Source organism: Felis catus, chromosome X, assembly GCF_018350175.1.
Source record: "Felis catus isolate Fca126 chromosome X, F.catus_Fca126_mat1.0, whole genome shotgun sequence".
NCBI lineage: Eukaryota > Metazoa > Chordata > Mammalia > Carnivora > Felidae > Felis > Felis catus.
This window is the reverse complement of record NC_058386.1, coordinates 91,097,063-91,120,095: the sequence shown is the minus strand read 5'-3', so window position 1 is coordinate 91,120,095 and position 23,033 is coordinate 91,097,063. Positions and strand designations below refer to the sequence as shown.

Here is a 23,033-nt window from a genome sequence, read left to right as displayed (position 1 = left end):
AATATCTGCCTCCAAAGATGTATATGCAAAACATAGATTTGCCATCAGGATCACTTTTCACATTTCTGAATGTGCTGCAAATCCAGGCTCACTGTCCCATGGGCAGCAGACTTCCCTGTGCTTACAGTTGTGATTGTGGAGGGAGAAAGTCCTGAATTATGAGCTGTGCGTGCTCCAGTTGATAATTTCCAGTTTTACAACATAGGTCTGTTTCGTTATCAGCAGTCTCCATCTCTCATGTATAGCTCAAAACTTTTAAAGGCCTATCTAGCATATGTGCTGTGATATCAACCAACATTTGAGGGAACATTTAGTAGAGACAACGTCCCTCTGCCTATCTGGACCTCAGCTCCTCCACTTGTAAAACCGACATGGCAATGCCCACCCCTCACGATGACGCAGCCAATGGGGGGTGTTTTTGTTTGTTTGTCTTTGGAAGGGAAAATGCAGAGATACAAGATTTGGCCAAGAGTGTATGAAGCGGATTAGCCACCTAAAGTTCATCTGAAACAGAAGCACAAGTGTGGCAGGGTTTCTCCAAACTCCTCTGACAGTGAAGAATATTGGAAGCACGCAAACGATGCTAACACCGGTTTTGTCAGTTGTTGGAACTGAAGCACATTTTAGAAATGCTAACAATATAATTTGGCCCCCAAATGCAACATTTTCTCAGAGAAGTTGTTTACATCTAGTCCTAAGAAATTGTGATATTTAGATGAGAGCTCAAGGCAATATGCTTCAGATTGAATTCCAGGCAAAATCTACTTCTGTCTTGGGGAAGTTAATAAGCAAATTCTTATATTTCCATAACATCTCTCCTTATGGAATACACACACTCTTACATATGGATACATAACCACAAACGTGTGCGGTGATTAAGAGTAGATATTATCCTCATTCTATGGTGAAGTTGAGAGATACAGGCAGTTTTAAGTTGACAAAGCCCCATTTGGACCTCGGGTCTCACAACCAAGCCATCTTTCTATAAAACTATTTCCAATGTTCCAGGAGCTAGAAGTCCAGGACAGGGCTGAAAAATGGGCAACCAATGCCAGAAACACTGGCTTTTTCCCCTCCTTCAGCCCCCGGGTTCTTCATTTGCACTAGAACTTGAACAAGCTTGTAGGGCTGTCAAAGGAACAAATACATGCATACATCACCGTGCGGAGCGGTACTAAATTCACTACCCGGAAGGTTGACATGCTATTGGTGATAGTATGAAATACATTACAGACTGCTGAAATTCCACAGGAAACTGAATAATGACCCTCTAAGATTGCTCTAGCAGTCCCAGACTACAAGTCGGCAAAAACTCAGGAAGAACATTGCACACTGAGGAGGCTGAACCTGTCCCTTGCCCTTCAGTGACTACAGGTTGTCCGTGGCGCTCAGAAGAAAATGGGGGATTGGGGAGGCAAATCTGATTTGAAATCTCATTAAGAAGCAGAGTAATTTGTCCCCACTACCTTGGGCATGCCAATCAATGGCTCTGTTCCAGTGACACTCCTCAACAATCTGGTAGACTTTTAGTTAGAAAATGTCTGTTGATAAACCACAGGTGGTTACTCCAGATGATGGCTCCAAACTTCACTTTTCTCTGTGTATATTCAGGGAATATATTTGGATGAGAGTGGGAGGAAAAGAGTTATTAGCATCATATATTGATTGGGGGGAGGAGACAAATAGTGCCATGCATGGGGTCTGTTGTGTAAATGAATGTTTGATGCTTACCTTGGTGGCTTTATTTAGGTGCAAACAGGAGAAAAGAGGGAAAAGTTGAAAATGCTCACTGTGCCTCTCATCTTGTGCACTTGTTTCTTTCAGTATAATGGTTCTCGTCCAAGGGAAGAATGGGAAATGTGGCACCCGACTCTGATTGCGGAAGCACTGTTTGCAATATCCAACATTTTAAGTTCGTTGCGTCTCATATCCCTGTTCACAGCCAACTCCCACTTGGGGCCTCTGCAGATCTCTTTGGGGCGCATGCTGCTTGATATCCTCAAATTCCTCTTTATCTACTGCCTGGTACTGCTGGCTTTTGCCAACGGACTGAACCAGCTTTACTTTTACTATGAGACCAGAGCGATCGATGAACCAAACAACTGCAAGGGAATCCGATGTGAGAAACAGAATAATGCCTTCTCCACGTAAGACCCCCCCTCTTTTTTTCCTTTTTCTGCTTTCTCCTTCTTTGCTCCATTTTCAGTCCACAGCTTTGTCACTACCTTTTGACAGTGCACACAAAGCTCACTCAGGGATCAACCCAAAGGGTCTGAGGTAGAGAGAGGGCCTTCTCTGGATATAGAGGCCTCGGAGAGGAAGCAGTTAGGTAAGGGAGGAAAGCGACACACACACACACACACACACACACACACACACACACACACGGGCTCCCAGGAACTCATCTAAAGAGTTAGTTTTGAATTATTTTGGTAGTATCTCATATTTTTAAAGGAGTTGATGGGAAGGGGATAAATAATTCCTCATTCAAAAAAGCATCGCTAACCAAGGAAATGAAAGAGCAAGGCTATTCCTCTGAACACGTGATTACCAAAGCTAACTTAATTATTCTGAATCAAGAACAAAGGAAAAGGAAAGATCAGAAATATCTTAATGCACCCTGGGATATGGTGATTCATAATAAGAAATAAGAAATATTGGGGATTGTATATGAATAAGAAATATTCATAATAAGAAATCAGAAATACATATTTCTGGCACAGAGCTCCCAAAAGCCTTGGAATTTCCTAAGGGCTGAGAGCGAGAACAAGGGTGTCTTTTCTTATGTTAAGGAAGTGACTTTTGACCTCCACCTAAGGATGGAAGCTGGTTGCCAGAGGAATCAACCTTGCAACTAGAGGGTTCAAACATTGGGTCCAACCCCTCAACCACCGGGGAAAGGAGAAGAGCTGAAGATTGAGTTCAGTCACCAGTGGCCAATGAGTTTAATCAATCATGGCTGGGTAATGAAGCCTCCCCCCAAAACCCAAAAGGACAGGTTTTGGAGAGCTGCCAGGTTGGTGACCACATGGAGATTCGGGGACAATGGTGCACCTGGAGAGGACACGGAAGCCCTGCACCCTGTCCCCCTACTTTGTTCTATATGCATCTCTTCCATCCGCCTGCTCCTGGGTTGTATCCTTTTATAATAAGCCAATAATCTAGTAATTGAAAAGTTTGAGTTCTGTAGCCACTCTAGCAAATTAATTGAACCCAAAAAAGAAGGTTGTGGGAGTACCTAGTCTATAACCGGTCAGTCAGAAGCACAGGTAACAACCTGAACTTGCGACTGACATTTAACGTGGGGGATAAAGGGGCAGTCTTGTGGGACTGAGACCTTAATCCGTAGAATTTAAGATTATCTCCCAGTAGTGTCAGAATTGGGTTGGATTATAGGACACCCAGCTGTTGATTGGAGAATTTGTGATGGGCGGGGAAATTCTCCCCACACCCATACATTGGGTTCAGAAGCTCTTAGTTGGCATAAGAGAAATGGGATTTGCTAAAAGAGCCCTGAATCATGGAAACACGTTATTAGGGAAAAGAAAAGATAAAAGTCACGGGTCATGAAATTGGTTTGTTTGATGTGATGTCAGCTAGGGAGAGAGCATGTAGAGGAAAAGACAAAGAGACATCTAAAAATGTGACTGTGGGATCACAGGGGATTTCTGCATACTTAGTTTTGCTTAACTATTTTCTAAATTTCTCCATATTGTGGGATTTTTAACAATGAATCATGATGAAAGCTTTTAAGAGAAAAGTGTCAAAAGCCCATTGCTTGCTTCCATTTGCAGAAGACCCTATACAGAAGACCCTATAAATCTAGGGGTGCTGGGTGGCTCAGTCTGTTAGGCGTCTGACTCTTGATTTCAGCTCAGGTCATGATCTCATGGTTCATGGGATCGAGCCCTGTGTCAAGCTCTGCACTGACAGTGTGGAGCTTGCTTGGGATTCTCTCTCTCCCTCTCTCTCTCTGCCCCTCCCCCATTCACTCTGTCTCTCAAAATAAATAAATAAACTTAAAAAAAGAAAAGAAAAGATAAAAGGGCAGGAGATGATGAGCCTTTGATCCCTGGATAGCTACCTAGTCACCCACAGTGTGAAACTTCAGCTGTGCTGTGGTCAGTTACTCAAGGTAAAAGTCAGCAATGGAATTTAGAAATGATAGTGTTCGAGGTGAAGTTTTTTTTTCTACCCTCCAAAGGTTCTTCTGGCTGGTCTAAAATTAAATTGACATGAGATGGATTAATAGGAGAAAATCAAATTTAATTTCGTATGTACAGAAACCCCACATACATGAGAAGTTCAAAGACAGCAAGGAAAAAGGAAGTATATATGGCATCCCGAGCTAAGGAATGGGATAGAGGCCTGGGGTTTCAAAGGGTGATTCACAGGACAGTAAGAAGAGTAGATGTTTGGCAGTTGTTTGCCCTCCCATACAGAAGGATCACTCAGATAAAATTTATCTCTGGTAAAATTCCAATTTAAATTCTTCTAGGTAGTTAAAAGAGGGGCAAAAGTTTCTCTTGAGCCTTCCGGGTCTTGATTGCCTTCCGCTCAAAATAGCTCAGATGCCAAAATGGCATACTTTGGGGAGACTTGTTCTAAACCGCTTCAGTAATAAACCCAACTCTTAAGAAGGAGTGAGCTCATTGGATATATAAGGGAATGCAAAATAAGAAGAACTATGCTAAACATACAATCCCTCGGTTATTATCCATAAGAGCTACAATGAAAGTAAAAGAAAAGTGCTGGGTTGGGCCTTGATGCTAAACCAAGCTCAGATTTAGGTCAATCCGAGTTTGGGTCACTAGCCTCAAAGCCAGCCCTGAAGGTAAAAATTGTACAGGGACAACAGAAGGCCCCTATAAGACCTCTGGTCACCAAAAAGGTAGTCAGTGTGGGGGAGGGCAAAATCAAGAAACTATTGAAACCAGAGACTATAAAGAATTTTTTTCATTTCGTAGATCAGTATCATCAATTTCCTGAAGAACCTTTGCTAAAATAGATTATGAGAGTAACTAATTTAGGGGCTGCGTCTTTGGTTTTCAATACTGTGGAGTGAGTGGAAGGGCATGTTTGGGTTGATATAGGACCCACAGTTCACGACTGAACAATCACAGATGGCTATATGTGATCCAGATACACAGGAGGTTATTCCTAAAGGGAACGACCAGCCTGGTTAACTGGATAAAAGTCACTGTAGGGTCTGTTTACCCTGAGAAGGGGGACTTCTCAACTCCCCCTATGAATGTCAAGTGGAATACCCCAGATGAAGCCATTAACATGCTTCATACACAAGCTATGTGGAACTGAGCTTAAGATGACTGTGATATTTGCCTACTGAATATATATGCCCATTACCTGGGTCATGGTAAATGCTGTGGTTAAGGGGTCTCTTTCACATGGGCCCCACATATAACCTTACTGCTGCAAAACCAAAACACAGTCTGGGAAGCCTTTGCCAATTTACGGTCTCAGCTTTCCCTCATGGGTCTTAATAAAAACATTAGGTTAATTAACAAGAGAATAGGGAGAGGCCACAAAGGTGGAAGCTTTTAAACAGTTTTTAAGGAATGAGGTGAATAAAGCAAATATTGGTAGGAACAAAAGACAGAGGAAACAGAGGAGTCCCAGGGCTCATCCCACAGGATGGAAACCCTTAGATGGTTATTAAGAAATGAGATGAATAAGACAGACATCGATAGGGTTAAAGATTTTAATACAGCACTATCAAAGGCTGGGAGGGCCAAAGGAACTCTGTGATGGTCCCCCCAAATTAAAGGGCCCCAAATAAGTCTACTCTATCTATCCCAGTTTGGAGAATTTTAAAAAGCCGGCGGGCAAAAATTACAATGAGAAACCGGACCACCAATCATTTGGGGCAGTGTTTGGGCAGATTAGTCAAGCTAAAGATTGACAAAAGGCCCAGGGTCCCTTGGCTCAAGAGTGGGTAAAATGGTCAGAGGGTGGAAAAGAGAAGTTTCCAGGCCCCATTAATACAGAAATCCTCCTAATGCTGGTACCAAAACCCATTGGTGAAGCCTTGACTCAGGCTACAATGGATTGAGACAATATAAATATGTAAGGGTAGGGCAGCTGGCTGGCTCAGTCAGTGGAGCTCCTAACTCTCGATCACAGAGTCATGAGTTCAAGCCCTACGTCAGGCATAGAGCTTACTTAAAAAGAAGTAAAAAAAATAAATAAATAAAAATGTAAGGGTTGATAGGATCATGAAAGATGGAATGTTTGAGCAGGCTTTATGTAAAAACATTGTGTCTCCTTTACCTAGATGTTTTTATGGGAATGGACCTCATGTCTGGCTGGGGAAAACTTCCACTACCTAGTATTATGAAACCAAAGCCTGTCAATGAAATCCTAATAGAGACTAGAGGTAGGAACACAAGAGTGGATGGAATTAAGGTAGAAGTTTGTAGAATGGGTATGTTTGAACAGGCTCTATGCAAAGTGGTTGCATCCCTTTTATCTGATTGTACTGTGGGGATGGACATTATATCTGGGGAGTGTTTCTCCTACCTAGTATTGTAAGACAGAAGGCAAGTAAACCCACCCTTCAAGCAATATTAATTGGGAATGCTTCATAAGAACCAACAAGATTGCCTGAGTCCACACAGTGTGGAATCAAAGCTGAAATGCCGGCAGGGACAAGTTCTCTGTGCCGTAGCCCAAGAAAAGCATAGACTGGGCTTATGGTAAAAGCCTGTGTGCACCTCCCAGTGACAACTGCACCCCTTTCACAGGAGCAAGCTAGAAAGGCAACAGGCTGAGGGCAAGATTCGAATCAATTCGCCTTCTGAGATTAATTTAAGGTTTCAGGTGGGCCAAAGGGCACTGAGCACTGATCAGAAATGTCTCCCTTTCCCACTTGGGATGCAAGAGACAGCTCAGGATCCTGTCCATGTCCACTGCCTCCAGACGCATGGAATTCCTATACCTTTTCTTTATAAACTCAACATCTATTTCTTTAGGACCTTCAAGCCTCCAGAATAGCTTTTATTTTTCTGACAGATCATTGTTAGGAGAAACAGAGGAGAAGAAAATAGGCACGTGACAGGAAATTTGTTAGGTTCCAGGAGAGGTCTTGGGCTTACCCAAGACTCAGGGTCCTCTAACTTGTCCACCTCAAACCCCAGTTCTGGAAAGTGCCACTCATTACCACTGGTGTTCACAGTGATGACTCCAAGGTCATGAGAGGTTTTTAGTCATTAAAGTATGATACATTTTTCTCTTTAACCCTATAAACTAAGGCAGTTCAGTGAACTCAGACATTCTAGAAATGTGCTCAATAACAAAAGCCAGGGGGAAAAAAAGAGTTTCTTTGCACCCAAGTTTGCACCAGTAGAGAGGGGAAAAAACAATGCTATGTAGATTACCCCTATTATTTGTTTCTAGCAGCATTTCCTAAAATCGGTTACAAAACACCATAGTTCACAGGGATGTTAACAGACCAGACATAATAGAAAAGGATATATGATCCAATGAGCTTGGAAATGCTAGGACAAACTTTCAAAAGTTTCTTCACTGCAGGTCTTCGCAGAGACATTTCATTTTGGATACACGATGTAGGGAAAGATTTCCCCCAAATGCATTGGCCAGGATGATGTACCAATGAACAGAGTTTGAAAAATGTTGGCTCACTCCAATGCCCCTTTTGCAGCACCCACCAATCCCCCTCCATTAGGCTACACCTCCTGCCTCTCTCCTCAGAAGGGGAAAAATCTCGGATAGGGAAATCAGACTCATGTGAAAGGGAAAAGAGGCCAAAATGGGTTGACAAGAAGATGGTGCTGTTTTGGTTAAGCCAACCAGGAGTGTATAATGACAACTGGTCACCTTGCTAGTGCCTCTTGACTAGGACCTGCTTCCTCTCCTGCATTACTCTAGAGGCAGAACTCGCATCAACCTGTTTTCAATACAAAGAGCAATTCTGTAGTAGCTTGAGCACCAGGAGACTGCATGTGTTCACATCAAAGGGTTTAACAGGATTGAACATCTGAATGCAAGGTGCCTTCCAGGAGGCCAGGTCCCCTGCCAATTACCCTTTCAATGTGAACTCTGCTGAAGAAGTTTACGAAATGCCTTCTTGCAAGTTTGTAGTCATTATTAACACCCCGGTTGCCAACTGACATTCTGTTCCCATCGCTTGCCCAGCAGGGACAATTGACAAGAATGGGCACCTGGTATACACAAAAATTATACCTTGGGGCATTGGGTATGAAGAAGCATTGTCACACTAGGGCCAAATCAGCAGTAATGTTACCTCAACTTTTCCTCTAGGTGTCAATTTGTTTCCTCCATAGAGGTCTGACTCAGCGTTGTTTTCTTTTAAATACCTCAACTCGGGCATTTATATATAATACCTGCTAAAATACATACTACTTGGTCAGCGTAGGGAAAAACTCAACTTTTAGAGAAAGAGAAAGCGAACTCATTTATATACCTGACATAAATTATGCCATAAGCTTACTGTCATCCTTTTCCTTCTGATTCTCCAGAGATGCCTTTGCTATTCTTTGGCTTAAAAAGAAAAAGAACAGATATTTTCCCTAGGGAACACCGTTCAAAAGGACCTCATTGTTCTTTGTGATAAATACATGACAAGACTATTGGCAGTTAAAGCCTAGTATCCTATCCTGGGAACCCCTGGCCTTCATTTACTGTTGAGAGTAGTGATTGGGAAGGCATCATCATTCTGAGGGCATGGGACTTGTGAGAGAAAAAGGGTAGAAGTGGCAGGAGCTAACTTGCAGGTCCTATGTCTCCTTCTGAGGTTCCAGCCCTCAATTCCAGATGCCTTCTGCACACACATGGCTGTGTTACGGGCCTCGCAAAACACAAAATGTCCCAAACTGAATTCCATTATCTCCATATCCTCACCCCAAACCTATTTCCCCTTCAATCCCTCATCTCATTAAATGACACCAGTCTGAATCCTAGGAATCATCTATGACTTAACATCTTCCTCACGCGACACATCCAGGCTCTCACTCAGCCCTATCTGTTGTACTTCCTAAGTATCTCTTGAATTCGTCCTTTATATATATATATAAATATATACACAGAGATACACACACAGCACTGGTCTCCTTGCCTCCAGTCTTCTTTTTCCTCCAAACAATTTCACACCTGTCTCACAGAAGTTTTTTTCCTAAATACCAGTCTCATCTTGTCACCACCCAGCTTCGTGCCTGCCCCATAGTGGAATCTTCTCAAGTGTAAAACCCACCTCTTTACCACATCTCGCAGGGCCTTGGTACTCTGGACCCCAACTCTCCAGCCTCTCACTCGTCTTCGCCAGAGTCAACATCCTGTTCTCCCCAACTATAGGAGGACGTCTTGGCCCTATGGGTCTTTGCACATCCCACACCATTCCACCTGCCTGGAATGCCCATCCCTAGCTGGCCAGCCTGGAAAACTCTTACCCATCTTTCAAGCCTCTGCTGAAAAATTACCTGGTCTTTTATGTCTCTTCTTACCCATTCCAACCCCACTCTCAGTTACAGGCTCCTTCTGTGTTTGTTCTCCATGGCATTCTAAGCACATTTCGGTGACAATATAACCTGTTGTGTGTGAGTCATTTGTTGTCTCTTTCACCCACCAGACCCCCCACTTTAGTAAACCTTGCACCTACCACAGAGGCCTAAGACATAACGATGTTCAACATGCCTACCCTATCCTTGATTCTAGAAGATTGACTTTGGCACTTCCCCCCTCATATGGCTGAAGTATCTGGCCATACTGAAGTATCTGAGAATCAAGTATTACAATACATGCAAAGCACTTAGCACAGTGTCACTCTGCTGATCCATTTTTAGCTTGCTGTCAGAAAGAAAATCCTTGGCATTTCTCCTACATCCCTCATCCTGAATTTGGGCACTTGGCCTAAGAGCAAAGCTCTATATTGATCCCTATCAAATTTCATCTTGTTAGTTCCAGCCCATTGCTCCACGCTGTTGAAACCTTTCTGAATCTTGATCCTGTCATCCCATCTATTAGCTATCCTTCCCAGTCTTGTGTCATCTGAGGATCTTAGAAACTTGCCATCTCTTCTTATCCAAAGCATGGATTAAAATGTCAGACAGGCTTGATATTCACTGGGTGGAATATGGGCAGCTATTAAAACGATACACCCAAAGACTCTGGATATACACCAAAAGTGCCGTACCCCAAATGTGTAGTTTTTAAAAACACAAAAATTTTACACACTATGACTACATCCATGTACAACCACGTATGGAAATGAATGACAATCTATAAAGACAAGAACAAAGTGTAAAGGTTAACGATAGTCATAAAAATATGTAATATATACTGAGCGCTAGGTCGACGCACTAGTACAAACTGAGCTTTACGTGGATTAACTCATTTAATTCTCACAACCATGCTATGAGGTAGGCACTATCATTATTGCCCATTCTACAGAGAAATGAGGGTGCAAAGCAGTTAGACAGGCTGCCTGCAGTCATATAGACGGTAAGTGGCAGAGTCAGGATTTCAATCCAGGCATACAAGCTGTAGTCCGTGCTTGTATCCAGAGGCACAGTAGAAGACTGGTTTTGTAAAGTTACATAAAATTTGTTGCGTCAAGTTGCAATAATCATGAATACAAGCAAAGCGATAAGACAGAGCCACGACCCGGAAGGTCACTTGGGACCTCCTTGTAGACCCACTCCATTTATTTGTGGCTATTCCTACTTAATCAGTGATGATTTCTCTACCTACCATTCAGCCCTTCGTATCCCATCTTATTTGCATGGATATGAACTCAGCCTCCATCAAAGGCTCTTCTTTATGTTCTGGCCAGATTTTAAAGGTTGTTATTGACTGTCTCCTCTTTGCCCCCCTATTTTAAGTTCATAGCCTTCCTGCTACTCTTATCACAGGATGATACCAATTATCTGTACTTTCCTTAGTTGTGCGCTTCTCCTGTCATCTCTATCAGATTTATTCAACAACGTGTTTTCAGCAACTGCTACGCGCCAGCCAATGAGGATACTAAGAAGGCACCTCTATCCTTAAGAAGCTCATAGTCTAATGGAGAACATGAGCAAATAATTCGAATAGCTGCCATTTTTAATGCTTCTGCCAAACACTTGTGCAGGGTGCATTACATGCAGCATCTTATGTAGTAGACAATGGTGGTTACGCATGTGGGCTCCAGAGTCAGAAGAGCCTGGTCAAAATCCTACCTTTGCCATTTCCTACCAGTGTGACCACTCTGTGCCTTAGTTTCCCATCTGAAAAAGATAAAAGAATAGTACCTACTTCTCAGGGTTATTTTGAGAATCAAACAATACAAGACCCGCAAAGCACTTAGCACATTGCCTGGCAATAATGAGAGCACAGTAAATGTTAGCAATTAGTATTTATCCTGCCAATAAACTATTCTAGAGGTGAGGAAACTCGAAGTTTAAAGAGGTGATTTAAGGGGTGCCTGGGTGGCTCAGTTGTTTGAGTGCCCGACTTCGGCTCAGGTCATGATTTCAAGGGTTCCTGAGTCTCCCTCTCTCTCTGCCCTCCCCCCCGCCCCCGCACTCTGTCTCTCTCTGTCTCAGAAATAAATAAATATTAAAATTTTTTTTAAAAAAGAGGTTATTTGGGGCGCCTGGGTGGCGCAGTCGGTTAAGCGTCCGACTTCAGCCAGGTCACGATCTCGCGGTCCGTGAGTTCGAGCCCCGCGTCGGGCTCTGGGCTGATGGCTCAGAGCCTGGAGCCTGTTTCCGATTCTGTCTCCCTCTCTCTCTGCCCCTCCCCCGTTCATGCTCTGTCTCTCTCTGTCCCAAAAATGAATAAACGTTGAAAAAAAATTTTTTAAATAAAAAAAAAAGAGGTTATTTAACTTTGACAAAGTCAAATAGTTAATAAGGGGAGGAGTCTAAAGTTTGCTCTTAACCACTCCCCTCTACTGGGTCTATAATGTGATATATGTCTTTGTAGAATCAGGCTAAGGTGCTATGGAAGAACAAAAGAGGGGCATCTAACCCAACCTTGTGGGGAAGGAGTCAGGGCAGGACAAACAAGACTTGGGCAGAGAAGAAGACAGGATGAAAGTGGAGACTAGAAGTTGGGAGCATGGCAGGAACATGCCATCCAGAGTTAGAAGCGTGTTAAATCCATGATGGACTAAGAAGTTGCGAGTCTAGGAAACTGCAGAAGAAACTCCAGTCCTTCACTGGTATGAATTAAGTCCAGAGGGGTAAACCCTCTCCGTGGTCCTTCTACCTTTTGAAAGATGAACTCCCCGTCTCAAAAATGAGACTTTCAGAAAGTGCCCGGAAGACTGCAGTTCCCATCTCTATTCTACTGTGCCCCTCTTAGCTTTGTGATCTATTTGTGGATGGTCTCAACACGCTCAAGTTCCCCCTTAACCAGCTGGGATGGATTTGTCTTCCATACATTTAATATCAACTCTCCTTGAATCTTTGTATCCTCAATTTGTGCCCCTCTTTGAACTAACAAGTCCCATATGTCTGTTTACTCTTTGCTTTATTTAGAATTTTTATTTAAATGGATTATCTTCTTTAAAATCATATGCTTTAAAATCAAAAAGACGTTCCTTTGGTATTAGGATTCTAGGGTTTAGTCAACAAGTCTTCCCATCCCTGTGATGATTTTATTATGGGCCTGGGCACCAAATAATGCCCACCCCCCTAGGTAGTGGCTCTTTCCCTGTGGATTCAATTGTGTCTAGAAGCCACAAGGCTTTCTACGAATGTATCACTAGAATGCTCTTATCTACCCCATACGTCAGTCATCCATTTTACCTGGGCATGCCCTTCAACAAGCCAGCTTCTCCTAGTGGCCAGGCCATAATGTGACATTTTGTGCCCCGTGTGGAAGGCATTCTCAATATAAAGTACCAAAACTGAGGAATGACCTTTTTGTCTTTTTTTCCTCTCTTGTACAATTGTACATATATAGACTCTCCCTGACTAGAATATCACCATAGTTGCGGGAAGATTTTAAATGCTTGAACTTCCACTTTTAGGGAACCTTGATATCAGTCATTGGAACAGCTAGTAGTAAGCTCTACACTCAAACGTTAACCATTGCAATTTTAATTGTTAATGGCGGTACAGGACTATAATGCCATCTATTCTGGGGAAACAACCAATGACCTAAGACCCTGCCAACATATCAATGATACACCTGCCTCAGCCTCTGTTATTGGCTACCTGCTTGGGCCATTGCTGGCCTCCCACCTGCCCTGATTTCAAATGGACCCTGCCACGTCCGGGTTGTGCCCTCTTGGTACAACCAGACTCCTGAGCCCCGTATCTTTCCTTTCTTTGACCCTCTGCCTGGCTCTATAATGAACTGCATTGCCTGGCCCTGACTTTTAGACTCTCCTGGAAATTCAGATCCTGCGAGAAGTCTGACTTGCCACATTCTGGTTCTTGTGCCCTGGCCCCTGAACTCCAAGCTCTCGGCTTACTTTTGATTCTCAAATGCTTCACCAACTGGCCCTTTGTTTCTTCAAACAAAAAGCAAATTTCTTCCTTCTAGGCTAGCTCACAAGCAGCGTGCTACTGGAAGAATCATGGAAGTGACCTGTGATGATAAGAGAAGAGCCATCTAACAGGTTGAAAAGAACCATGTGCATGTTTCCCAGGCATGGGCTCCATGAAGGAGGCTCCGTGAGAGTCAGGCCAGTGCAGACAGAGCACAGCCTTCATCAGAATGACTAACCCCATTGTGCAGCCTACTGACCGTGCAATTGTCAGTGGGCCTGGAGACTCCTAGACTCTAATCCCTTGATAAGAGTAATAGTAATAGTTAATAAGTGTTCATTCATTTATCCACCAAGTATTAGTGAGTGCCTGTCCTGTGCCAGGTACATTGTAGCTGTACGTCTCTGCCCTCACAGAGCTGACATTCTAGTGGGGATGGACAGAAAGTAAACATTTTAACAAAAAAAAATATTTCATATAATTTTAGGGAGTTTGAAATGCTACAGAGAAAATAAAACGAGACAGTATGATAGAAAAAAAAAACTCGTGGAGCTACTTTTGGTAGAGTGACCAATGAAAGCTCCTCTGAAGAAGTGGCATTTGAGCTGAGACTCCAATGATGATGAGACAGTCCTGCAAAGATCTGGGGGAAGATCAGTCCCAGATAGAAAGAATCCTTAAAACATTTCCCATATTCCCCCCCACCGATGAACCCAAGAACGAATCCCTAAGTCCTTCAAAATACACTGCACTCTAAAAACAACATATTTTGAGCGATTGAAACAGGACACCTAATCTTAAAGTAGCATTTCTTATGTTCTGCACCTCAACCATGTGCTTCAGAAATGGCTGATTTGTGCCACCCAGAGCTGGCTGCCTTTTATTGCTACATTCACAGATTTCTGAATATGAGGCCAGAGAAACCCTAGACACCAAAAACATATCATTGCAGAGTTAGATATTTGGAGGTGGATACTACAAGAGGAAATGACAATTTGTGAAGCCATCTAAAATAATGCTGCAGTGGTTTGGGGAGGTGAGATGGAATTGGGTTTGAATTCTGGCTCAGCACTTGAGTGACCTCTGAATCTCGGTTTCCTCAGCAGGAACAATAAAGATTTTACAGGGATTATAATGATCAGTTATGGAAAAGTGCTTAACATGTTTATATATAGTAAATTCTCAGTAATTGTCAGGTAACATACCATTTAAAACAATCTACACACACAGGGGCACCTGGGTGGCTCCGTCGGTTAAGCATCCGACTTTGGCTCAGGTCATGATTTCTCACGGTTGGTGGGTTCGAGCCCCGTGTTGGGCTCTGTGCTCACAGCTCAGAGCTTGGAGCCTGCTTCGGATTCTGTGTCTACCCTCGTTCTCTGCCCTCCCTGGCTCACACTCTGTCTCTCTCTCCAAAAAATAAACAAACATTGGGGCGCCTGGGTGGCGCAGTCGGTTAAGCGTCCGACTTCAGCCAGGTCACGATCTCGCGGTCCGTGAGTTCGAGCCCCGCGTCAGGCTCTGGGCTGATGGCTCGGAGCCTGGAGCCTGTTTCCAATTCTGTGTCTCCCTCTCTCTCTGCCCCTCCCCCATTCATGCTCTGTCTCTCTCTGTCCCAAAAATAAATAAACGTTGGAAAAAAAATTTAAAAAAAAATAAATAAACAAACATTAAAAAAATTATAACAATCTACGTGAAGCCTTAATTCAAGGGTCTTTGAGCTCCTCCACTGAGCTTAGCACCATGTGGGGCCCTGTCGGAACCACAAAAGAAGTATCAGAAATGGTAACTGGTTCACATCCACTCAGCTAGCAAATGACAGAGCTGAGATTTTTAACCTAGAACAATTTAACCCAAGCACTATATTCTCAACTACTCATCTACCGTCTTTGTGTAATTAGAAAGGTGATAAGTCATGTGGTCTCAAGATGAAAGAGAAAGTTTGGCAAAGGAAGTAGCCCTTGCAATAAGTCTTAGGAAAGTATAGGCTCTGTGTAGACTGAGAAAAGAGAAATGGTATTCTAGGTGCAAGAGGAAAGCGTAAGACATAGAAGTGGTAACAAACAAATAAACACACCTGATTGGTCTGTGTGGAGAAAGAGACCAAAAGGAGTGAGATCATCAGTCTGCCTGATGGGACATAAGTCTGGCAAGTCCCTTATTAAGCAGATCCCGTTTTGGGTCTCTTTTTCTTGCTCTTCCTAGAGAATTAACTAACCTGCTCTTTGACCTCTTTTAGGCTGTTTGAAACCCTTCAGTCGCTCTTCTGGTCTGTATTTGGCCTTCTAAATCTCTATGTTACCAACGTGAAAGCCAGACATGAGTTCACAGAGTTTGTGGGAGCTACGATGTTTGGGACATACAACGTCATCTCCCTGGTGGTGCTGCTGAACATGCTGATTGCCATGATGAACAACTCTTACCAGCTTATTGCCGTGAGTAGTTTGCTTTACAAGGGTGATTGCTTGATTTCAAGGAGTGATCACGTTGGCATGGAGCCCATTGGAAGCTCAATGAAGCAGTCTGTCTGCATCAAGTATTTTACATTAGCCTTCGCAGTTGTTAAAGTATTTCTTTCTAAAGCAACTCAGTTTGGACTCTTAGTCCATTGACTCTCAGTAATTTAGAAGAGGATGTTCTAGTTAATAAGACTTTCTGGTAGCCTGTTAAAAAATGTGTTTAAAATTCTGAATCGATTTTCTTGCCTTCCAAAGGAGAGCTCGGGAGCTATGAGCACACTTTGGCTATCATTTGTCGCCCCACGAATCTTTAGGGTTGATTGAGCTAATTGGTTCTCTAGGCAGGAGGGTCCTATCTCCCTCTTCACTGCAAGCATGTCCTTCACAAAACTGAACATTTCATTGCCAAAGACAACATTCTCAGAGAGTGACTAATTTTCGATCAAGGATATATGAGTAATTGCTCTCCATCGTGAGACATGGCCTAGGTACAGTCAATCACTGAATCCTTTTTGACCATCATGTTACCATTTGGATCAGCAATATTACTCTAATCTAGAAATGGTGAAGGTATAGGATATGGGATCAGTCCAGGCCCTGACCTGATTTTTGATGTCATAGAAAATATCTAAACTTAGCTTATTTTCTTATAATCTGCCTATCATATTTAGAAATATGGTATTATCAGAGGAGTTCCGGCTATCTGAGGTATAGTTGGGTATCAGTGGATTTGGATATTTAGGTCATATTAAGATGTTAGATCAAGCCCATGGGTCTATCTGTTGCTGAAAGTTTTTGCTGTAGCACAGAAGACAAATGGAAAGGCCCGACTCTTATCTTCCTTCATACATGCTATTTCTCAGATTTGGTCTGCTACTGAGGAATCTTTTAGCCTACAGAAAAGAAGCTTAAGTTATCGGTTATATAAATATAAGTATACATATAAATATATGTATGTATATACACACATTTTACACACATATATACACACACATATTGTCCATATTCCATAAATATTACTGGTAATAGTGACCATCCTGATCCATTTTGACTAGGGATAGACCAAAGAGGAATGAGTTTATGTTGCAGCAGGAGGCTTTTGAGTTACCTATTTGGAAAAATTTCCTAACCATAAATAACAGTGAGACACAACCTCCTCGGTGGGTTTTTAGAATTTCTTTCACTGGAAAGAACTTCTTTCACTGGGTGGTTTAAAAAACCAGAACACACATGTATCCACCAGGATGGCTTATATCTTAAGTGCTTAGGTGGGGGCGTATGGTGGAAACATATTTTAAAAGTTAGAAGATCAGGGACTCTAATCCTAGTCCTGTTGTTTATAAGTATGACCTTGTGTAACTTATTTCCCTTTTTGGGCGTCAGTTTCTTCATCCAAAAAGTGAAAGGGTTGAAGTGGATGGCCTTTATTAAGATATAATTGGCATATACTATTGTGTAAGTTTAAGGTGTACAACGTGATGATTTGATACACATACATATTGCAAAATGTTTATCATCATAAGGTTAGTTAACACATCCATCACCTCACAGAAATTATCTTTTTCTTTTGGTGAGAACATTTAAGATAGCAAGCAACTTTCAAGTATATAATATTGTTAACTATAGCCACCATGCTGTGCATTACATCCCCAGAACTTATGCAACTTCTACCCTTTGAAAAACATTCCTCATTTCCCCCAACCCTCAACCCCTGGCAACCACAAGTCTACTGTCTCTATGAGTTTGACTTCTTCTAGATTCCACATATAACTGAGATCAGACAATATTGGTCTTTTTCTGTCCGACTTACTGTCTTAGCATAACTCCCTCCAGTTTCATCCATTCCTTCTTTCTCATGGCTGAATAATAATATTATTTTACATATATAATATTCATAATTATGTATACACCATATTTTCTTTATCCATTTGTCTGTCAATGCACAGACAGGTTGTTTCCATGTCTTGCCTATTGTGAACAATGTCACAGTGAACACGGGAGTACAGATCTCTCTCTTTGAGAGAGCGGTTGCATCTTCTTTGGATATATACCCAGAAGTGGGATTGCTGGAGCATATGGTACTTCTATTTTTAACTATTTCGAGAGCCCTCCCGTGCTGTTTCCCGTTGTGGCTGCACCACCATGCACCAGGGTTCCCTTTTCTGCACATTTGCACCGCACTTGTTACCTTATTATCTTTTTAATAATAGCCATTCTAACAGGTGTCATGTGATGGTTGCTTGTGGTTTTGACTTACATTTGCCTGATGATTAGTGATGCGGAGGACCTTTCATGCACCTGTTGGCCATCCGTATGTCTGATCCAGTGGTCTTTAATATTCCTGCCAGCTCTGACATCCCGTGAGTCTGCATGTCTAGATGAACAGGCTAAGCTTGCAAGGTCCCTTAGCTCTGAAATTCTGCCCATCTGCTACTTTTGACATGAAATATACTTCAATTTTACACTTTTCTCTCTCCATGATTCAAACCCAGCCAGATCAAGAACTCTGGAACGATCTATACTCACTCCAAATCTGTCTATATAAGGGGGACAGGCATAAAATCTCAGGGGGGTATCTTTCTGCTCCTATGCCTAGCATCCCCTTACCCCTGCCAACGATGGCAATATTCATGCTGAGGCATTTGTAATTTTCTCCCTGGTTATCTTGTAGCTGATTGCTCCTAATGGCAGTGGAAAACGAAGACATTTTCTCGTCACTTAATGCAGGGCTTTGGTATCTCCCACTGAGCTCAGTGACATTTTGCTAGGAAGGGTGGAAATAATCAACTCTGGCTTTCTTGTCACCACCTGCCGGTAGCAAGTTGCGTTTTAATGCCACCTACTGTTGTACCTGAAGAAAATATCTTAGCTTGGGAGAGGGCTGGGGGCAGAGGGGTGAGGGTTTGCTGGAAGGTGACCTGAATGGAGTCTATACCATCTCACACATATGGAGTCAGGCCAACCATTCTGAATCCTACTTGCTACTTCGGGATCCTCTGGTAATGTGTCTTTATCATTTGGATCTAGTGGGATCCTGACGTTGGGTAACCTGATTCCCAAAACTATCTGGATCTGGTTGAATGGTAAAGACCAGGAGGAAATGTTACAGGAAGGGAAGCCACTGAAGACAAGTCTCTCCTACTACGAAAGTTTCAACAGGCTGACTCGGTCTAAGGAGAGACTCAGTTGTTGACATGCCTTACTGGGAATATGTTTGGTGTACATTCTAGGACAGGGCTCAGGGATGTCAGCTAACAGCAATCCCTTGAAGGGTCGAGCTCTTTCTCGATGCTCTGTGTAGGATGCAGAGCTGCTGGTGGAGTAGATATATGGCTCTTTAGAAAGTCATATTTCTATGCCAGAGGAGGCTACACTGTAGTAATAGTCAGCTTCAACATACGGGGAAGCCAGGATCACTCCAGGTCTGTGCTCTGTGGTCCCAGCCAGCATCATCATTATGTGAGGCTGGCCATATTTCACATTATGGTTGTTTATGATGCACAGTGATTTACTCTCCTCGCTTTATCCTTTTATCTCCCTCACGTTGCTTATTTCTCTCTGTGACACTTCTTTCAACACACCCACCTGGTCACTGCCGTTCCTTGTGCGTGTACGTTCCAAGTTCCACCATGCGAAGCTGCCCTTGATGCCATTTAAATGAAATTCACCCTTATGAAAATATTAGGTGGGAGGGACAGGGCAGTCCCACAAAATTCATCCACCCTAAGCCCCATTTCTACCTCCAACTCACCCATAAGGGGCATCTCTTTTGCCAGAGACTGGTCCTCACAAAACATGAGGCTGCTAATGATCTGTTGTGGTATGGCCTCATTCGGCAAGTTAATAAGCACCCTCGGTTTCACTGGCTACTGAGGAGTGTTCACTCCAAAGCTGAGAGTAAGTAAATAGGACTTGCCTGACTGAGCCACATCTGCTCCAAGGCTTGGGGAGAGCCCAAATACATAGAATCGATTGTCTCCCTTGGGGAGGCAGCATCTGGAGGCGCAGATAATGGATGAACTCTCCCACTGCCAAAGACAGCTTTGCCCATGGAAACATTCATCAGAAACAATGCCAGCGCTGCAAAGACAGTCAGCAAGGCTGGAGGGGGCCCACTGCACACCCGGAAGTGCCAAGTCGGGGGGGGGGGCAGGTGGTCTTCCCGCCCACCCGCAGTCACCCGGGACCAACCTCAGACTTTCAAAGCACAGAGAAGACGACGACAATTTGCACACTACGCCGTGATTTGTAACCCACTAACCAGGCAGGTAACCGACTCCTATGCGCTGATACAGCACCCAGTTGTTAAAACATTGAAATATTCCCATATCAGTTGGTAAAAGCTGCCACTCCAGCTGTTCCCTCTGGGATGCCCCCCCCCCCCCAGCTCACCTCACAATCCAGCAAGTAAAAGGTGACGCCTGAAACATCAAGTATTTTCCATGCCTCTGTTCCAGTGCTAGTGCTGGCATACATTCTGATTGGTCAGTTTCTTAAACAGTATGAATATCCTCATGGCAGGCTCAATCCTAAGATGCTCCCCTAAGATTTCCCACCCTAATCGTCAGGACAGCGAATATGATGAGATAGCACATGTGTGATTATGTTGCACCACGTGGCAAGGGAAATTTTTATGGATGTAATTAAGGTTACTAATCAGGGAGATTATCCAGATGGGCCTAATCTAATCATGTAAGTCCTTCAAAAGCAGAGTTTTCACCAGCTGGTAGCAAAAGAAGATGTCAGAGGTTCGAAGCATAGGGAGGGTTTCATGTGCCGTGGCTGGCTTGACAATGGAAGGACACGTGGTAAGAAATGCAGGTGGCCTCTAGGAAATGAGTGTAGCCCCCGGCTGACTGCCTGCAAGGACGTGGGGACCTCAGTCCTGCAACCACAAGGAAATGAATTCCGACAACATAAACGAACGTGGAAGCAGATTCTTCTCCAGAGTCTCTAGATAAGAGCTCAGCCACACTGACACTCGGATTGCAGCCTTGGGAAGGCCTCTATGACTGGAATGGAGGACACACATCACAGAGAAGTAGGAGATGATGTCAGAGAGGTAATGAGGATAAACAACAGGTCGCATAGCGCCCGAAAGACCTTTGTAAAGACTTTGGCTTCTACTCTGCCCCTCCTCTGCTCTTGCTCTCTCTCTCTCTCTCATTCAAAATTATCTTAAATAATTTTTTTTTTTAAGAAGCTGGGAGAAGATCTATGTCTCAGAGGGAGAGAGAGAGCGTTTTTTTTTTTTAATTTTTTTTTCAACGTTTATTTATTTTTGGGACAGAGAGAGACAGAGCATGAACGGGGGAGGGGCAGAGAGAGGGAGACACAGAATCAGAAACAGGCTCCAGGCTCCGAGCCATCAGCCCAGAGCCTGACGCGGGGCTCGAACTCACGGACCGCGAGATCGTGACCTGGCTGAAGTCGGACGCTTAACCGACTGCACCACCCAGGCACCCCTTAAATAATTTTTTTTTTAAAAAAGAATATGCTGATTAAGAAAAGACAGAAGTGGGGCAGCAGCAAAGACAGAGGGACTAATTGTGAGATCATTGCATTAACCATAAGAAAAGCTGACGGTGGTTTTGAATAGGGTGGTCATGATGGATATGATGAGCAGCGGTCAGATTCTAGGTATATTTCAAAGCTAGACCCAATTCTGATGGATCAGAGGTGGGGTATGAGCAAAAGGGAGGAGTCCAGCATGACACCAAGATTTGGGGCCTGAGTACCTGGAAGGGTGGCATTTTCCCTTACTGAGATGGGGAAGAGTAGTAAAGGAGCAGGCATAAGAGCAAGGCAGAGATCCAGAATTCGGTTTTAGATATGTGGACTTGGAAATGCCCGTTGGACATTTGAGTGGAGATGTCTGGTAGGCAGTGGTCTACGGGTCTAGCAGAGAGGTCCAGGCTGGAGAGAGAGATGTGGGAGTCACTAGCATGTGCACAGTATTTAAAGCCATGGGACTCGGTGAGGTGAGTGTGGATACAAAAGAGAAGAGGTCCAAAAGTAAGGCACTCCAATGTGTAGAGGTTGGAAAGAGAGGACAGATTGCCCAAGGAGACTGAGAAAGAACAACCAGAGAGGGTAGGAGAAAAATCAGGATAATGCACTATATTATAATACTATACCATCTCCAGGATACTGATACCATCACATGCTAAAGAGCGGTGAGAGCCTGGATTTGAACTGAGGGAGTCTGACCCCAACACTCATGCACAGAACTGCTACCCTATCCCATCGACCTCAAGGCCAGGAAGCACAACTCCGAACCACCAGTCTCCTTGTCCTACCACTTCCAGTGGCTAAAGATTTCATTGGGATAGGAATCACACACACTTCGTCTAACATACCTGTATCCCTCCCTTAGCTCTCAAGAACTGCTTCATAAGAAAACAGAACAAACCATAAACCCTGGCAGCTTTCAGTCCCATAGAACAGTCCAAACTACAGAAACTGTAGTAAGTCTAAGGGATAGGACAGCCTCTTTCCTGGTGAAGGAGCTGCTCAATTCAACCTGTAGAAATTTCCTGACATCAGAGCGGAGCCATTTCAAATTTTAATAACTGTCTCTTTCCTTTGGGAGACCCTCAGGCAATCTAGATATTGATTTTTCTCATTGCAGCTTGTGTTTTTCCCTGTTGCCAGACCATTCTCTGGAATCTGATCTGGGATTTCTGCATCTCACTAACAAGAAAGCAAATATTTAGAACCACAGAGGACATTTTAATAGTGCCCCCACTTAGGGTAATGTGGAACCCAGGAAAACCTGCTAATAATCCCATATCAATGAACAATCTACATTTTCTGGGCTTGGTGCTATAAATGATATCAAGGTAAAGACATAGTTGATGCCTTTGGGGAACTTAAAGTCTAGTTCAGAGGGAGAAGTCTGACATGAGTAAAATAACAATAGCATTATTACTATGAGTATATAATAGCAATGATGACAAGAGCGCCTGGGTGGCTCAGTCGGTTAAACATCCAACTTTGGCTCAGGTCATGATCTCGCGGTTGGTGGGTTCAAGCCCCGCATCGGGCTCTGCGCTGGCAGCCCGGAGCCTGGAGCCTGCTTCGGATCCTGTGTCTCCCCCTC

General features: G+C 43.5%; 2 protein-coding genes across 2 annotated transcripts in view; one reads left to right on the top strand and one right to left on the bottom strand.

Moving 5' to 3' along the window:
- The window catches only part of TRPC5 (transient receptor potential cation channel subfamily C member 5), a 266,623-nt gene that overhangs the window by 217,711 nt on the left and 25,879 nt on the right, over positions 1-23,033 (top strand). The window contains exons 7-8 of the mRNA XM_004000806.5: positions 1,825-2,147; positions 15,712-15,907. Coding sequence (XP_004000855.1) covers positions 1,825-2,147; positions 15,712-15,907 — 519 coding nt within the window. The remainder of the gene's footprint in view (positions 1-1,824; positions 2,148-15,711; positions 15,908-23,033) is intronic.
- TRPC5OS (TRPC5 opposite strand) overlaps positions 1-23,033 on the bottom strand; it is a 76,080-nt gene that overhangs the window by 49,424 nt on the left and 3,623 nt on the right. The gene's annotated exons all lie outside the window — the stretch shown is intronic.